The 14,937-nt window shown below is 39.5% G+C and overlaps 1 protein-coding gene across 2 annotated transcripts in view; it reads left to right on the forward strand.

Moving 5' to 3' along the window:
- AFG1L (AFG1 like ATPase) overlaps positions 1–14,937 on the forward strand; it is a 72,953-nt gene that overhangs the window by 17,461 nt on the left and 40,555 nt on the right. For both annotated transcript variants that reach the window (XM_081313858.1, XM_081313859.1), the window contains exons 6-7: positions 6,285–6,384; positions 10,850–10,908. In XM_081313858.1, coding sequence (XP_081169984.1) covers positions 6,285–6,384; positions 10,850–10,908 — 159 coding nt within the window. The remainder of the gene's footprint in view (positions 1–6,284; positions 6,385–10,849; positions 10,909–14,937) is intronic.

Consider the following 14,937-nt stretch of genomic DNA (forward strand, 5'->3'; position numbering starts at 1 on the left):
CTTCCTTTTTGTTGATTGGACATAATCATGGGGAATCTTACTCTTACCACTTCCGTTCTATGATATATCACTACACACACACACACACACACATACACACACACACACCCCACACACCTGGCATGTGAAAATTCACACCTGGGTTAATAGTAATCAAGGTGGCACAAGGCAATCAAATGTGTTTGTTTCCTGACAGGTGATAAATCTGTTGAGGAGTTCATCATTAAAGTCCTTATAATCCCATTGTGTCCCTAGCATATTCTGCTACTGAGCTACAGGCCACTTGTAAATGACCAGTAGAGAATAGGGAATATGATAAGTAGCTTGAATTAGCCAAAAACAAATTACACCAGTCTAGCCTAATTTCCTCCTTTGATACAAAACTGGCATAGTGGGCTATGGAGATGTAGTATCTGTAATATACCTTGACTTTAAGCCTTGGATACTGTTGAATGGGCAACTGAGCTAAGCTTTAGAGTGAATAGCCAGTGTGTATTAATGGAGTATCACAAAAATGAAATTTAATGAAACACAGTTTTAATGAATTACATAGATGAGTAGATATTTCAAAGGTAGTGATGGTAGATCTGAATTTTGGGTAAACTATACTAATAACAGGAACAACATTCAATTTCTATTATACAAAAATCTATTATAAGAAATATATGAGCAAAATATTTCATCTTGTACTTAACAAATGCAAAGATAAAAAATAATTTATGCCACAATGCCTATCAAGATTCATTGTCTGATTTTAAAATAGCTTTTCTCTCACATTTTGTTTTGGAGGTGAAAATTTGAAATCTAGACTTTACCGTAAATTTCCCTTTGGTATCCACCATATTTTTTATCACTTTGATTGATAGTTAAATTTACATTAGAAGAAACTCCTTGTTTAGTCCTCTTTTCCCATGTCCAAGACAATTATTCTTATAAAATTCTTAGCATGCTTTGCCTCTTTTCATTGCCTTCTTTTACTACTTTCTTACAACAATGATTTTATCACACTACACAGTGTAGAACCTCTCTCATCGTTTTAGCAATAACTCTTCTGTGTATTTTTCTCATCCACAGCAGCTTTCATTCCTCATCCTTACACCCTGCATTTTTTCATACGTTCTATTAATTTAAATCCAGACACTTCTGTAGCACTCGGTAACACAATTCTTTTAACTTTATTTCCTTTTATTCACTTTATTCACTTCATTTTGTTGCTAAATTAATCTACTTATACTTCCCCCCCCCAAAACCTTCAGACATTTTCTTCCAGTTCCTCAGCTTAACACAGCTCAGCTCAGCTCTCCTTCCCTCCCTTCCCCTCCACCACATGTCTCACATTCGGAACCTGATCCTGGAGTTCACCAAGGAATATCCATTCTTATTGCTACTTACATCTCTGAATGGCCCAATCGTTTTTTACTTTCCCATCTCATTTTCATCCCCTATTCAACAAAACGATTTTTCCACTAAATCTGCACTTCACCCAGACTGTTGCACATTTTTTTCCTAGAACTTATCCCTATTTTTCCCTTACCAACTTTTATTGGAGTGTAAGTTCCAACTACTAACAACCTAGTAGGGTTTCCTACTTTTATATGCATTCACCTCGACTTACATCACATCAATTCATTCTTCAAATATATACAGTGTAGCCCTTTCATTCATAATGAAATGCACCCTTAACTTCTTTGAGTGTATTCATAAACTTCACTTTAAAAGAACAGACCACCTTTACTCAAACCTATTAGTGTAGGTTCTTTATTTTCCTCATAGTTTCACAGACACACAATGCATCTATTTCTTCTTTTCTTTTAAGATATAGCGCAGTAGATTCCTGTCCTACGCACTGAAGCTTCATGAACCTTTGCATTATTTAAAAGTAGCACCAGATACAACTCTGCTGTTCCGTCTTCCCAGTCATGCCATATACTGTGTGCTTCGAAGTTGCGTAGCTGTGGAGTATTGCATCATTTTTCAGATTCCGCAGCCCAGCAAACTAGCATTCTCGTGATACTTTCCTTTCGCTGGTGTAAGAACAAACCACGATGCTTCACTTTCCATAGTTCAAGTATTTGTCGCTGAATATTGGTGAGACATTCTGAAAATGCACTAAAAGCAGTAGGGTATTCATTTAGTGGTTTGTTAATGTTTTACAAAACCGTTGGTAACTTTGTTAAGCTCGGCTTCCTTTTATGATATCAGGTGGTTCAAAACATAGAAAAAAAAATGAGACCTGCTGCGGATTTCTTCTTAAAATTTGTCCTTTGCTAAGTCTGGAGCCTTGAGTTTGCTTGGGCTGAAGACAACTGTAAAGTGTCTAGAGCAGGGGTGTCAAACTCAATTTCATTGAGGGCCGCATCAGCATTGCGGTTGCCCTCGGGGCCGGGTGGGTGTGGCCTGGGTGGGCGTGGCCTACTGGGTGGGCGTGGCTAGAGTGCGTATGGCCTACTGGGTGGGCATGGCCAGCTCTACATTGTTCGCATCAAGGGTACCTATGGGGGCCTGGGCAGGAGTGGGACAGATCTGAGGGTCTCTGGCAGAAGGAGGGTCTCTGGGCCAGGGCCAAGGCAGTGGGGGCCGTTCCCTCACTCTTTCCAGGATGGCTTCGCGGGCCGCATGAAACCACTTCGCGGGCCGGATCCGGCCCCCTGGCCTTGTGTTTGACATGTCTGGTCTAGAGTAAAGTGGTAATGCCAAATAGTTGTTAGTCCAAAAATACTTGCCCCTCTCTGAGGTGCTTTGTTTCAAAAGAGAACTGGACAAGAAAATCCAGTTGCCTTTTGAAAGAAAGCACTTTGGCGACAACCATGACTTGGTTGACTGAAAATCTCCATAAACACTTGCCCCTCTCTCTAGATTCAAGAAAGAGAAGCAGAGCTGCAGTTTTATAGCAGAAACCTTTTATATACAAATGTGACTGACTGGTGCTTTTGGTATATCATTTCCCGCCTGCCCCTTTTTTTCTCCCCCTCTCTCTCTCTCTCTCTTCCCAATCCCCAACAGTTTCAGGGATAATTTAATCTTTTAATTCTCTTTTAACTTTGTATTTTATATTGATGTGATTTTAAAATGCCCTGTAAACCGCCCTGAGTCCTTCGGGAAAGGGCGGTATATAAATCTAATAAAATCTAAATCTAAAAAAATCTAAAAGAAACACTTTAAAAGAAACAAAAAGAAGAACAAATTCTTGGTTTAGCGCATGAAATCCTTTAAAGCAGGGGTGTCAAACTCAATTTCATTGAGGGCCGCATCAGCATTGCGGTTGCCCTCAGGGGGCCAGGTGGGTGTGGCCTACTGGGTGGGCGTGGCTAGAGTGCGTATGGCCTACTGGGTGGGCGTGGCCAGCTCTACATCGTTCGCATCAAGGGTGCCTATGGGGGCCTGGGCAGGAGTGGGACAGATCTGGGGGTCTCTGGCAGGAGGAGGGTCTCTGGGCCAGGGCCAAGGCAGTGGGGGCCGTTCCCCCACTGTTTCCAGGATGGCTTCGTGGGCCGCATGAAACCACTTTGCGGGCCGGATCCGGCCCCCGGGCCTTGTGTTTGACATGTCTGCTTTAAAGAAACAAAAAGAAGAACAAATTCTTATTTAGCTTAGCACATGAAATCCCCCACGGGCACTTTTCAAGATAAAATAGTACACAGCCTTCCTGCAAGGTGGTGGGGGCCAATGGCTGTGGAACCCTTCAGTTCACACTATGCACGTCTGTCATTTCAGAGGTGAAACTGAGGAAATCAAACTCATCTTATGGACTAGCTGTGAGTCCTCCTTTTGGTTACACTGTCTTAGTCTGATGTCACGGTCTATACCTCTACTTTAAAAAAAAAAACAGCAGGCATTCCAGACATGAAATAGCTTTATTTTCATATCAATAGCACGAAAAGAGTGGTTAGGTTTGGGATCCAGGACGCTTGCAAATAGTAAATTAACATTGTTACATACTGTAGGCAGTGCTTGTAAGAAAAGCGAAGAGAACAATTTTAAATACTTACTAGGAACAAGTTTCATTAAATGCAGGGGGGCCTCTGAGTAAAACATGTCTTTAAGATTGCACTGTTACACTCCTGTTTTTGTGATAACGCTAATTATTACCTATTACCAGTGCTTTTTTTGTAAAAGAAAAAGGTGCCGGAACTCACACATGTCATACAACCTGCCTTGCCTACTCTACAAGGTTCCATCCAAAAAAGGTGCCGGAACTCCGTTCTGAGAGTTCTATGAGAAAAAAAGCCCTGCCTATTACCTATACATACTTATATTTACTATTCATCCCAAGAAATCGTACCAATCAGAGGAAAACTGAGGTTCAAGTACTTAGACACACACCTTATTTAGAATTTTTTTTTAAAAAAAACTTATGTGAGAAGAAAGCAGCTCTGGGTCATACAAATCTTTCCCCTTAAATGCAAATGAAATTTCACCATTCTCTCCATTCTCACCCATCTCTTATTGGTAATTTGTATTCTTTTGTTCACATCCATCCTTTTGCTCAGCATCCTTTCCCACTGAATGCTGAAGACGGCAGAACCTGAGCTTTTGAGATGCTTTCACGTTTGTCTTCCCACCCCCCCAAAAAAAAAGCTACAGAGGATCAAAAGGCCATAAATTGGCATCCAGTATACCAAATGACTCTTGCTTTTTTTAATTATGTAACTTAAAAAAAATAATCAGTTTTGGCAGACAAGTGGATTTAAAATTCTGCAGGAGCGAAACACCAACTATATCCTCATTGTGTTTTCTCCGGTCATAAATCTTTCTCTGTTCAACGTTCCAAGCGGCTATGCTTTTATGGGAAGTTTTCCTTTGGGAAATTAAATACGTCCTGTTGCGTATAGTTTTCTATTTCTCAAGCAGAAGACTCCTTTTTCTTCTGCCGGTCTTATTTTGCCCGTTTCAGAGGTCTCATCAAAATGGATACTTGCTTTTGGCTACCTTAATGCCTTTCTGATTTTGTTTTGTTTCTGATTGACAGGCTCAAAGGTGCCAAGTTTTGATTTGCTAGATAGCACTTTTCTTCAGTGCCTCTCTATACTTGCAGTGATCTGCCTACTCATTCTAAGAAAATAGTCAAGGCCAACTACCTAAAGCAGGGGTGTCAAACTGCTGGCCTGCGGGCCGGAGGCGTCACGCCAAAACCGCGTCCACCCCCATTGCCGGCAATGGGGGGGGGGAAAGACACAACATGTCACGTGACGTCGCGAGTTTGACACCCGTGACCTAAAAAATGTATAACTTGATTGAGGTACAGCAGTTTCCACAGGCAGAAGCCTAGAACGACACTCTGTGTGGAAGTCTGCTAGGTTCAGGGTGGGAATAGTTGTGAGGAATGTTTTTTTCCTCAGCCTGTTTTATCATGTCCCTTTTTTACATTAGTAGCATTCATCTGTCTTGAATTTACATATTTAAGTGAAGTTCTGCATATAATAAAATTAGTGTCTTTAGCACAGCTGTAATAATTGGATGAACAATTAGCGGGGAAGTGAAAATCCTCAGACAAAAGTTTTTTGTTTTTTTTTTGTCATGAATTGTTGCTCCCCTTCTTCATTTAAGAGAGAGAGTGTGTGTCTCTGTGTGAGAGAGAATGATTTATGTCTGTGAAGGTTAGAAGAGGCTGACTGTGCTGGAACTGACTGCAGTGCCTTTTTGATTATTCATGGACAGTAATAGAAGGCACTTAAAAAGAACAATGAAATTGCTTATTTTTTTGTGATGGGCCATCTGTTGAATTGTTTTGTGTAACAATCGCACAATAGTATCTATGTCATATCATTCTATTTTCAACAGCAGCTGATGATGTATACTTGGCCACTTGTCCTATTTTCTAAAAGTCCCATGGCCATTTAAAGTCACCTCTGTGAACCTTTTCTGGAAAGGTAATAGAAATGTAGAGCAGCTGGTGTGTATTTTCTTTTTCTGATCTTCTGGCAGGTTTGGGTATTTGTATGTGTTTCAGACTAATGAGCTTTTTTAATCTTAAATCTCCTTTTTCCCCAACTGGAGTTTTAGAATGGAAGTTGAACCAGAATCGTTTAGCAATTTGGAATAAAGACTTGTCTTGAGAAAAGATTGCTACATACTCCCTGCTTATTATTTCCTGTCCCTCCCACATTTTTTCTGCAAGTGGCAACATAGAATCTTTTCCCTCTGAACCAACAGACCTCTCTTCTGACTAAAAACAAGACCAACCCCTCCCCCCCAAAACAAAAACTCAAAGCAAATTGGATGCAGCTTTGTCAATTGTACAAGTCAAGATCTGCTTTTGACAATAATAGTATTGTCTTCTTCAGGTCACAGATATTGCTGATGCTATGATTCTCAAACAGCTTTTTGAAAACCTGTTCCAAAACGGTGTCATCGTTGTAGCCACATCAAACAGGCCACCAGAAGGTAATAATGAATAATATGTTGATCCTGGCTTTTTCAACGAAAGTACAGTTAGGATACCTTAAATTGTACATGGGATCTGTTTCTGATTAACATCCATCTTCTTTTACTAAGTTTGCACTTTTAAGTGTTAATGTTAAAACCGAATTCATGTCATCCATTAAATTCTTTCTTGGTTTCTATTAAAAGTCATAAAAATAAATGATATTAATGTGCATTGAGTGGGATTTAAAGTAATCAGTTATGGATAGATGAAGTGCCATCTCAGAAAGATGCTTTCTTGTTAGCACAGTTCTCCTTTTCTGAACAACAGTCCCTTCCTGGAGTAATCAAGGGTAGATTCAACTACTCCTTTCTTAGAGCATTGAAGAAACAATTGCCCTTTGAAAGGAAAAGGTAAGAAATAGAAGTAGCAGGCAGAGAAGTTACAGGAAGAACAACAGTTAGTGGTATGTACCCACTAACATGGGCTGTTAGGCTCTTGAACGGGAAATAATTTTATAATTTTATGTATGACTGACTTGCGAGGCCGGTGTGTTGTGCAATTAGCTCACGTGGTGTAACAAGATGATGGGTTTGTTGTCACTGTGAGTTGTGGGGGGGGCACGAAGGGAGTCTCAGCCAATCTCAATGTATACATGGTCGTACTTTGACAATAAAGGTTCATTCATTCATTCATTCATTCAGCAGAGTTAGTGGTATGTAGCTTCTCCCTGTACAAAGGGGGAGGGAAAGCGTGTATTTCCCCTAACTCCTTAATGACAGATGGAATAAAAAAATATAATTAATATAAAATAGGAAAAAGTAAATTATGGTAGAAAAACAGCACAGAGAATGCAAAGTATTATAGAATATTTAATTTGAAGTAAATAATATTTATTCCAAAGCAAGTACACAGAAAGACACAAAATATGTGGGCATTTATATATTGATTTAGGTATGTTTTTGTAAGTTGCCTCAGATCACAGATATAAGCTACTTGGGCAATTGACAATACTAGCCAGTGAGAATGCAAGAGGCAATAATAACAGAATCCATTCACCACTTAAGCATTTTGTATTTTTTTTTCCATTTCGGATTATGCTTCCAATGGTCTAGTCCAGCGGTCCTCAACATTTGCGGCTTGGTATCCTGGCTGGGGAGAGAGAGGGGAACCAGGCCGTGTGAGTGGTGCGCCAGTGTGTACACACATGCATGCATGGCTCAACTTGTGCAAGTTGAGCCGTGTGCTCATGCACACACATGCTGGCCCACTGCTCATGCAAGTTGAGCTGTGTGCATGCATGCCAGCCCACTGCTTGCATGGCCCGGTTCCGAATAGGCCACGGCCTATGTTTAATGTTTAATGTTTAAGATGGCACAAAACTATAATCTTAAAGTAGTGTCCTGATGGCTGGGATGGGAATCTGGACCTTTCAAATATTGCTAAAATACTATTTCCAGCATACAGATAGCGCTTGGTTAACAACTATTCATTCAACTTTATCTTTATCTTTCTTTCTTTATCTTTATTAGACTTATATACCGCCCTTCTCCCGTAGGACTCAGGGCGGTTCACAAGGTTTTTAAAATAACAATACAACAATTACAAAAATTAAGAACAGTTAAAATGATTATATTTAGACCTTGAATAAATATAAAAATATAAAACCCCAATTAAAATCCAATTAAAACCCCAATTAATACTCTCAGTCTAGGCCAGAAAGCTCAAAGAGCCAAGTCTTCAGGTCCCGGCGGAATGAGCGAAGGTCAGGGGCAGTCCTAAGCTCTACGGGCAGCTGGTTCCAAAGGGCAGGTGCACCCACAGAGAAGGCCCTCCCCCTGGGTGTTATCCGCCGGCAATCTTTTACCGGCGGCACCCTGAGAAGGCCCTCCCTGTGGGAGTGCACAGGACAAAGGGAGCTTGATGCCGGCAGCAGGTGTTGCCTCAGATATCCCGGACCCAAGCCATTTAGGGCTTTATAGGTCATCACCAGCACCTTGAATCTCACCCGGAGGGCAACCGGAAGCCAATGCAGCTCACGGAGCAGAGGTGTTACATGGGAGTATTGGGAAAACCCCATCACAACCTGCGCGGCTGCATTCTGCACCAGCTGAAGCCTACGAGTGGTCCTCAAGGGCAGCCCCATGTAGAGAGCGTTGCAGTAGTCCAATCGGGAGGTCACGAGTGCATGAGTGACTGTGCGCAGGGCATCTCGGTCCAGGTAGGGCCGCAACTGGCGCACCAGGCGAACCTGGGCAAAGGCCCCCCTGGTCACGGCTCCTATATGGTCTTCAAAACTGAACCACGAATCCAGGAGGACGCCCAAGTTGCGAGCCCTATCGACGGGGGGTAACACCTCACCCCCCCTTCAAACTACCGTTTGAAGTTATAACGGTGCTGAAGGAGTGGTGGTTACGACCAGTCTTCTAAGTTCCAACCATCCCAGAACCCCTGCAGTCATGTGATTGCAATTTGGATGCTTGGCAATCAGCTGTCAGGATGGTTGCAGCATCCTGTGGTCACATGATCACCATTTGTTGACCTTCTCTGTCAACTTCAATGATCCCCACAATCCTAGGGATCTCATGCCTTGTAGGATGCATCTGTCCACACTCCGTCATGCAAGCGTGGCTGGCCTGTTATGCTTGTGCAGTGCTGCACCACCCACCTGTGCCCTCTCCTCCACCTGGAAGTAGCCATCTCTGTGCTCAGGCTGCATTGATCATCTGTGCATCATCCCATGCTCAGTAGCAGTGACCCCTCCCCGTCCCCACCTGGCCATGCCTGTACCGTGGCCTGCACTTAGCTGTCTGCTGATCTGCTTGCAAGCCATCCTGGAATTGTGACTTCTGCTAGCTTTCCCATTGATTTTGCTCATTGGAAACCAGCAGATCCTCTCGTGACTCATGATCCTTGCTTAACAATGGCAATGAAGAGCGCTGAGATGGCTTTCGCTAAGTGATATGGTTACGTGATGTCACACTTTACGGTTGCATTGCTTAGTCATGGAAATTCTGGTCCTAGTTACCATTGTTAAGTGAGGACTACCTATACCTCAGTTTTGATCTTGCTGATTCCGGTTGATGGAATCTGAAGGACTTGGCCCCAAACTAGAACTAAGCCAACCACTAGTGCTAAATATATTTGTAAGTCAACAGCTGCTATGGATCATTGATTGGAATGAAAAACCTGCTGGCCAAACAGATTTTATGTAGTATGTTATTCTGCCTTTTTTTTAGCCTATATAGTTTTACTATCTTAATTAGATCTGTTTCAAAATCTTAGAAATATTTGCATTTACATTTATATGTCATTCTTAAAAGCATAGTTTAGTAATTGAGTCCACTCATTAAAATAAAATGATGTGTTAACTTCATAAAACTGTACTAAGAATTATAACAGATGTGTAATTATACACATTGAATTGTGCTTTGAACATAAACAGGGATCAGATTAGTTGCTAAAGAATTGGTGTACAGTAATTGTGACTCTATATAGGGATGCGGTGGCTCAGTGGGTTAGGATGCTGAGCTTGTCGATCAGATGGTTGGCAGTTTGGCGGGTTGAATCCCAAGTGCCGTGTAACAGAGTGAGTGCCTGTTACTCGTCCCAGCTTCTGCCAACCTAGCAGTTCGAAAGCATGTAAAAATGCAAGTAGAAAAATAGGGACCACTACGGTGGGAAGGTAACAGCGTTCCGTGTGCCTTTGGCGTCTAGTCATGCCGGCCACATGACCACGGAGATGTCCTTGGACAAGCGCTGGCTCTTCAGCTTTGAAATGGGGATGAGCACCGGTCCCTAGAGTTGGAAACGACTAGCACGCATGTGCGGGGGAACCTTTACCTTTACCTTTAATTGTGACTCTAGTATTTCGTTTCTGCCAAGTGACAATACTGCTCTATGTGCTACTAAAACCTGTGTGAAACTGTTCATCACAGGGCAAAACCTTTCAGCCAAGGCACCTCAAATGGGCTTGCTTACAGAATGTGTCCAAAATCTGGGACCCATGACTCCTGCGGAATTGAAATTTGATAATTTTTTTTTTAAAAAAATGACATAAAAGATTTGCTTTCTGAATGCCAAAGATCGTGGTATTACAATGTTGTCTGCCATTTTAATTATTTATTTGTTTGTAGCATTTTTGAAAAAAAATTGCTACAAAATAGGTAATGATAAAAATGTACAGCAAATACAATTGCATTTTCTATTTTTTTTAAAAAAATGTTGCTGTGAATTTTATGGAAACAATAACTTTAATTTTCTTGTATGTTACAGTATCTCCCTATCAATCTCTGATACGTTTATAATATTAGCAATTGTATTCAAATTGATATAATGCTTCTGCTGTCAATTGTATCATTTTTAGATAGGAGTGAAATTAATAATGTATTTTTTTTCTCTTTTTGGTACTTGAACATAAGCAATATAATAACAGAATTTTGGGAAAAGGACACAGCAATGGTAATGCAATATGTTTTCTTTCAGATCTCTATAAAAATGGGCTTCAGAGAGTTAACTTTGTGCCATTCATTGCTGTACTAAAGGTAATAAATAATTTTTTTTAAAAAAATTTTTTAAAAAGTTATTAAGCATTGGGGAAGATATATAGCAAGCATGAAAAACCCAGAAGAAAGAATAAAAAGTAAAATATAGACAAATAAATGGGGAACTATAATAGAGATAAAATTTTCAAGTATAATATTACTACTAAATAATTGTATGTATTATATCATTTTGCAGAGTAAAAATCACTGTTAAGCTTTAAACCAAAAATAAATATCAAAATTTTGATCCAGTATGAATTATAATTTCAACCATTTTATTAAATATTTGTTCTATATTTGATATCCTATAAAACCAAAATATAAATTCATATATTGAGAAATCCACATTTTTGATGTGATATTAATCCAAGTATTACTTTTAAAATGGGAACGTTAATTTAGACATCTATGTGTATTTCCATAACTTAGTAAGCCATTCTTCCTTTGAAGGGATCAGACGATCTTTCTGGCAAAAATAACATAATACCCTCGAAGCATTTATTTTTGTTAACATAGGTTTGTTTTTGCTTTGTAATTTTTTTTGTTGGAGAACTAACTTTTAAAAAATTCCTATGGTGAATATGGTCCCCTGAACCCATGTTTTCTTGTTAAATGCAAAAGAAGCAAAGGGGAAAGAATTTATGTAACTGTGGGGTTGGTTTGATGCATGGCTAGATTGCGGCTTCTCAAATTTCATTGGCTACAACAGAAACAGCTACAGATAGTTCTCAGCTTACAATCATTTGTTTTAGTGAGTGTTCTAAGTTACAGTGGCATTGAAACAAGTGACTTGCAACTATTTTAAACGTTTATGACCATTGCAGCATTCCCATGGTCATGTGGTCAAAATCTGGAAGCTTGGCAACTGGCATGTATTTATGACGGTTGCAGTATCCTGGTGTCATATGATCACCTTTTGAGACCTTCTGACAAGCAAAGTCAATGGGGAAGCCAGATTCACTTAACAACCGTGTTACTAACTTAACAAGTGCAATGATTCACTTAACAACTTTGTTAAGAAAGGTAAAATGGAGCAAAAACTCACTTAACAATGGAAACTTGGGGCTTAGTTGTGGTTGTAAGTCAAGAACGACCTACATTCAGTTCATAAAAATTCAGTGTAAACTCAACAGGGACTCACAGAGGTTTAAGAGACCTTGCACTGGATTTTTTTGTTACTGATTGCTGGTACCTATTATAATAATCTAGTATTTCAGTACGGTATGGGAAAATTGTTTTTCCCCCCACCTCTGATACTCAGTAATGTGCCTATTACTGAATATGCACTTTTTTATTTTAACTTTGATGAGATAGGAATCATTGAAATATTTTTATATTTTTATATCTATATATCAATCTGTCTGTCTATCTATCTATCTATATGTGTGTCTGTCTGTGTGTATGTATGTATATATATGTGTACAATGATCTTGGTCAATACAAAAATTAAATAGGAAATGGTATTACATTTTATTTAAATCCTTTCTTTGAAAATTACTGAGATTTTAAAATGCTTCATTTGGTTGGATCATGTCCATATAAAATAAGAGATTGAAGGGATAATATTTTTAAATAAGTACATAGCTTTTCATACGGTCAAAGTAATCAACAGCAAATGATTTCTATGGATGATATAAATTCATGAAATCGCTTTAGAAAATACTAAAGTCTGCAAACATGCAACCACTTTTGTATTGCTGAAATCAGTGGGGCATCTTTTTTCTGAGTTAACATATTATGTTAATTGTCATCTTTCATTTGTGGGACCCAAAGAAACACTGGTTTTTTTTTCTTTAAATTTCATGATTTGTGGTCTGTATAGTGACCTAATTTCACTTGAGCTCTGTTTATTCTTGAACTTCTACATCTCTTATCGTCATTTAAGTAGTAGTAATGCAGCTGCACATTTCCCTGGAAATCAGTTGTATTTCATTTTATGAAAATTGTCTTTGAATAAATCTTAGATTAGCTTATTGGCTTGTTTGCAACACTGCTGGCTTTATCCTTATTAAATTATTATTTTTGTAGTCTCAAACTTGTAAGTGATAAAGTATATTTAACTACTATTCTGTTGGGTCAAGAATGGTTCTTTCTACAGTCTGGCAAATTCTGAGCCATTTAAAGGCAAAATGGCATCTTTTAGCACCAGTGAGAAAATATAAAATGTTTCTGATTATGTGTTCTGCCTTTGTCAGGCCACCTGTGTAAGTCTGAACAAATTTGTTTCTTCTGATTTCTTTAAAAAAGTCATTCTGGTGATTAAACTGATTTGTCAGTTAATTCGGTTCTAAGGCGGCGATAGTCTAGTAGCTTTCAGTACACTGAATAGTTTAAAGTTGCTTTTGTGGTCAGTGTCAGCACCCTGACCTCTGCTAAGCTGTCACCTGAGTCAGAATTCCTGGGATTAAGTCTTTGATATTGTGATGTCTTCACTTATCTATTGACTTTTTCAGTGCTGAAGATGTTAGGCCTTTTGATTTCTTTCTTAGTGAGAAGCCAAGCAAGCGTTCAATAGAAGTCTTTCTTTCCCAAGCTGTGGCAGTTGTAGACTCTGTCTTTCTCTTTTCTCTGTATTAATTAAATGGATTACTTTTGGGATATATAATGCAGTTCCGTTGTTGGGAATCCCTGGGCTTAATATAATAAAAAAAAGAGGCTCTGTGTGTCTATACACATGCAGGCATAGACTCATGAATATAATAAAATGCTAGGATAGGTTATGACTTAGATCCACGATCACTACATAGCCTGTTCTGTGACTGCTTTTAATGTGATCTCATCTTAAGCATTTTGTTTGAAAGCACCTACGCTTTAGCCTGCAAAATTAGAACTCAAGTCTTTCACTTGCTCCTCTAAAAGGTTTCCTATAGAAGGGGAATCAAGAGCGCACTGAATGCATCTATTCGTTTTGTCTCTTTTAGAACCACAACACAAATTAAGTATTCAAGAACCAGGCAACAGTTTTTCAAACCTTTGGATTAAATGAAGTTAGGTTGAAACTATAGAAAAGTACCTTGCATGTGTATGCAAGTGCCAATTATTTTTCCTGGGTCCTTGTTTGGCCGTTCTTCATTTTTCAAAACAAAACGGTCACCTAATGTTAAAATAATTGCAGCAAAACTCTTACCTTCTCTTCCCTTTTTATTTTAATATTAATGACTCCTTTAATCCTTCTTCAGCAAATTAACACTTGGGTTCAAACAAGTTAACTCACATTTTGGAAGGGCTACCTCATAGTGTTTCCTTCAGGTATTGGGATGTGTTTGCTTAATTAGCATATGGCACTTTGCTTTGCTTGTAGTGCAGTGTGAAATAAATCTGATCCCCCGTTTCTCTCTCCGGCCCATTCCTCAAAGTCTCAGCCAGTTAATAAAGTTTGTAAGCGCTTTTATCACAGGCTCATGGAAGGTCCACAGAGAGGAATATTAATCCAATAAACATTTCATTGAGCTCATGAAAAGAAAGCATCAGGAGAAGAGAAGCTCCCGAAGAAGAGAAGCATATCACTGACCCGTTTTCTTCAGGCAGAATTGTTAGACATTTGCCAGGTTGAGGAAAAAGTCTTCACGTTTAGCAGCTAAATTGTGTGCCGAATAATGGGAATAGTTTGAACCTTACACGGTGAATATTTTAAAAAGCCACAACTGTTTTCTTCAAAGGCTTACTGTGGAGCTGGATGGACAGGGCAAGAAGAGGTTGTGAGAAACCCAAATAGCAAATAAGGGTGGTTGAAAGTTGAGGGAGGTGGGGGGGGGGAAAGGAATAGATAATTAGGTACAATTAGTGTGTATGAATTGTTGTCTCCCTGCCCTTGGCTTGAATAAATTTGGAAGGAACAAATCCAAGTGGCAAAACTGCTTTGATGTAAGAGGAGTCATTGTGGCTTGGCAGCATAAAGGCAGTGTTTTATACTTCTTTCATAATGGTTGTGATACAGAAAGGCTGAATGCAATGTGCACCCCCCCCAGCAAACACCCACCCCCCCACCCCACCCCGTCTGCTTTACAGCAAGGACTTTTGGATTCCCTT

Source organism: Vipera berus, assembly GCF_964194415.1.
Source record: "Vipera berus genome assembly, chromosome: 1".
NCBI classification, from domain to species: domain Eukaryota; kingdom Metazoa; phylum Chordata; class Lepidosauria; order Squamata; family Viperidae; genus Vipera; species Vipera berus.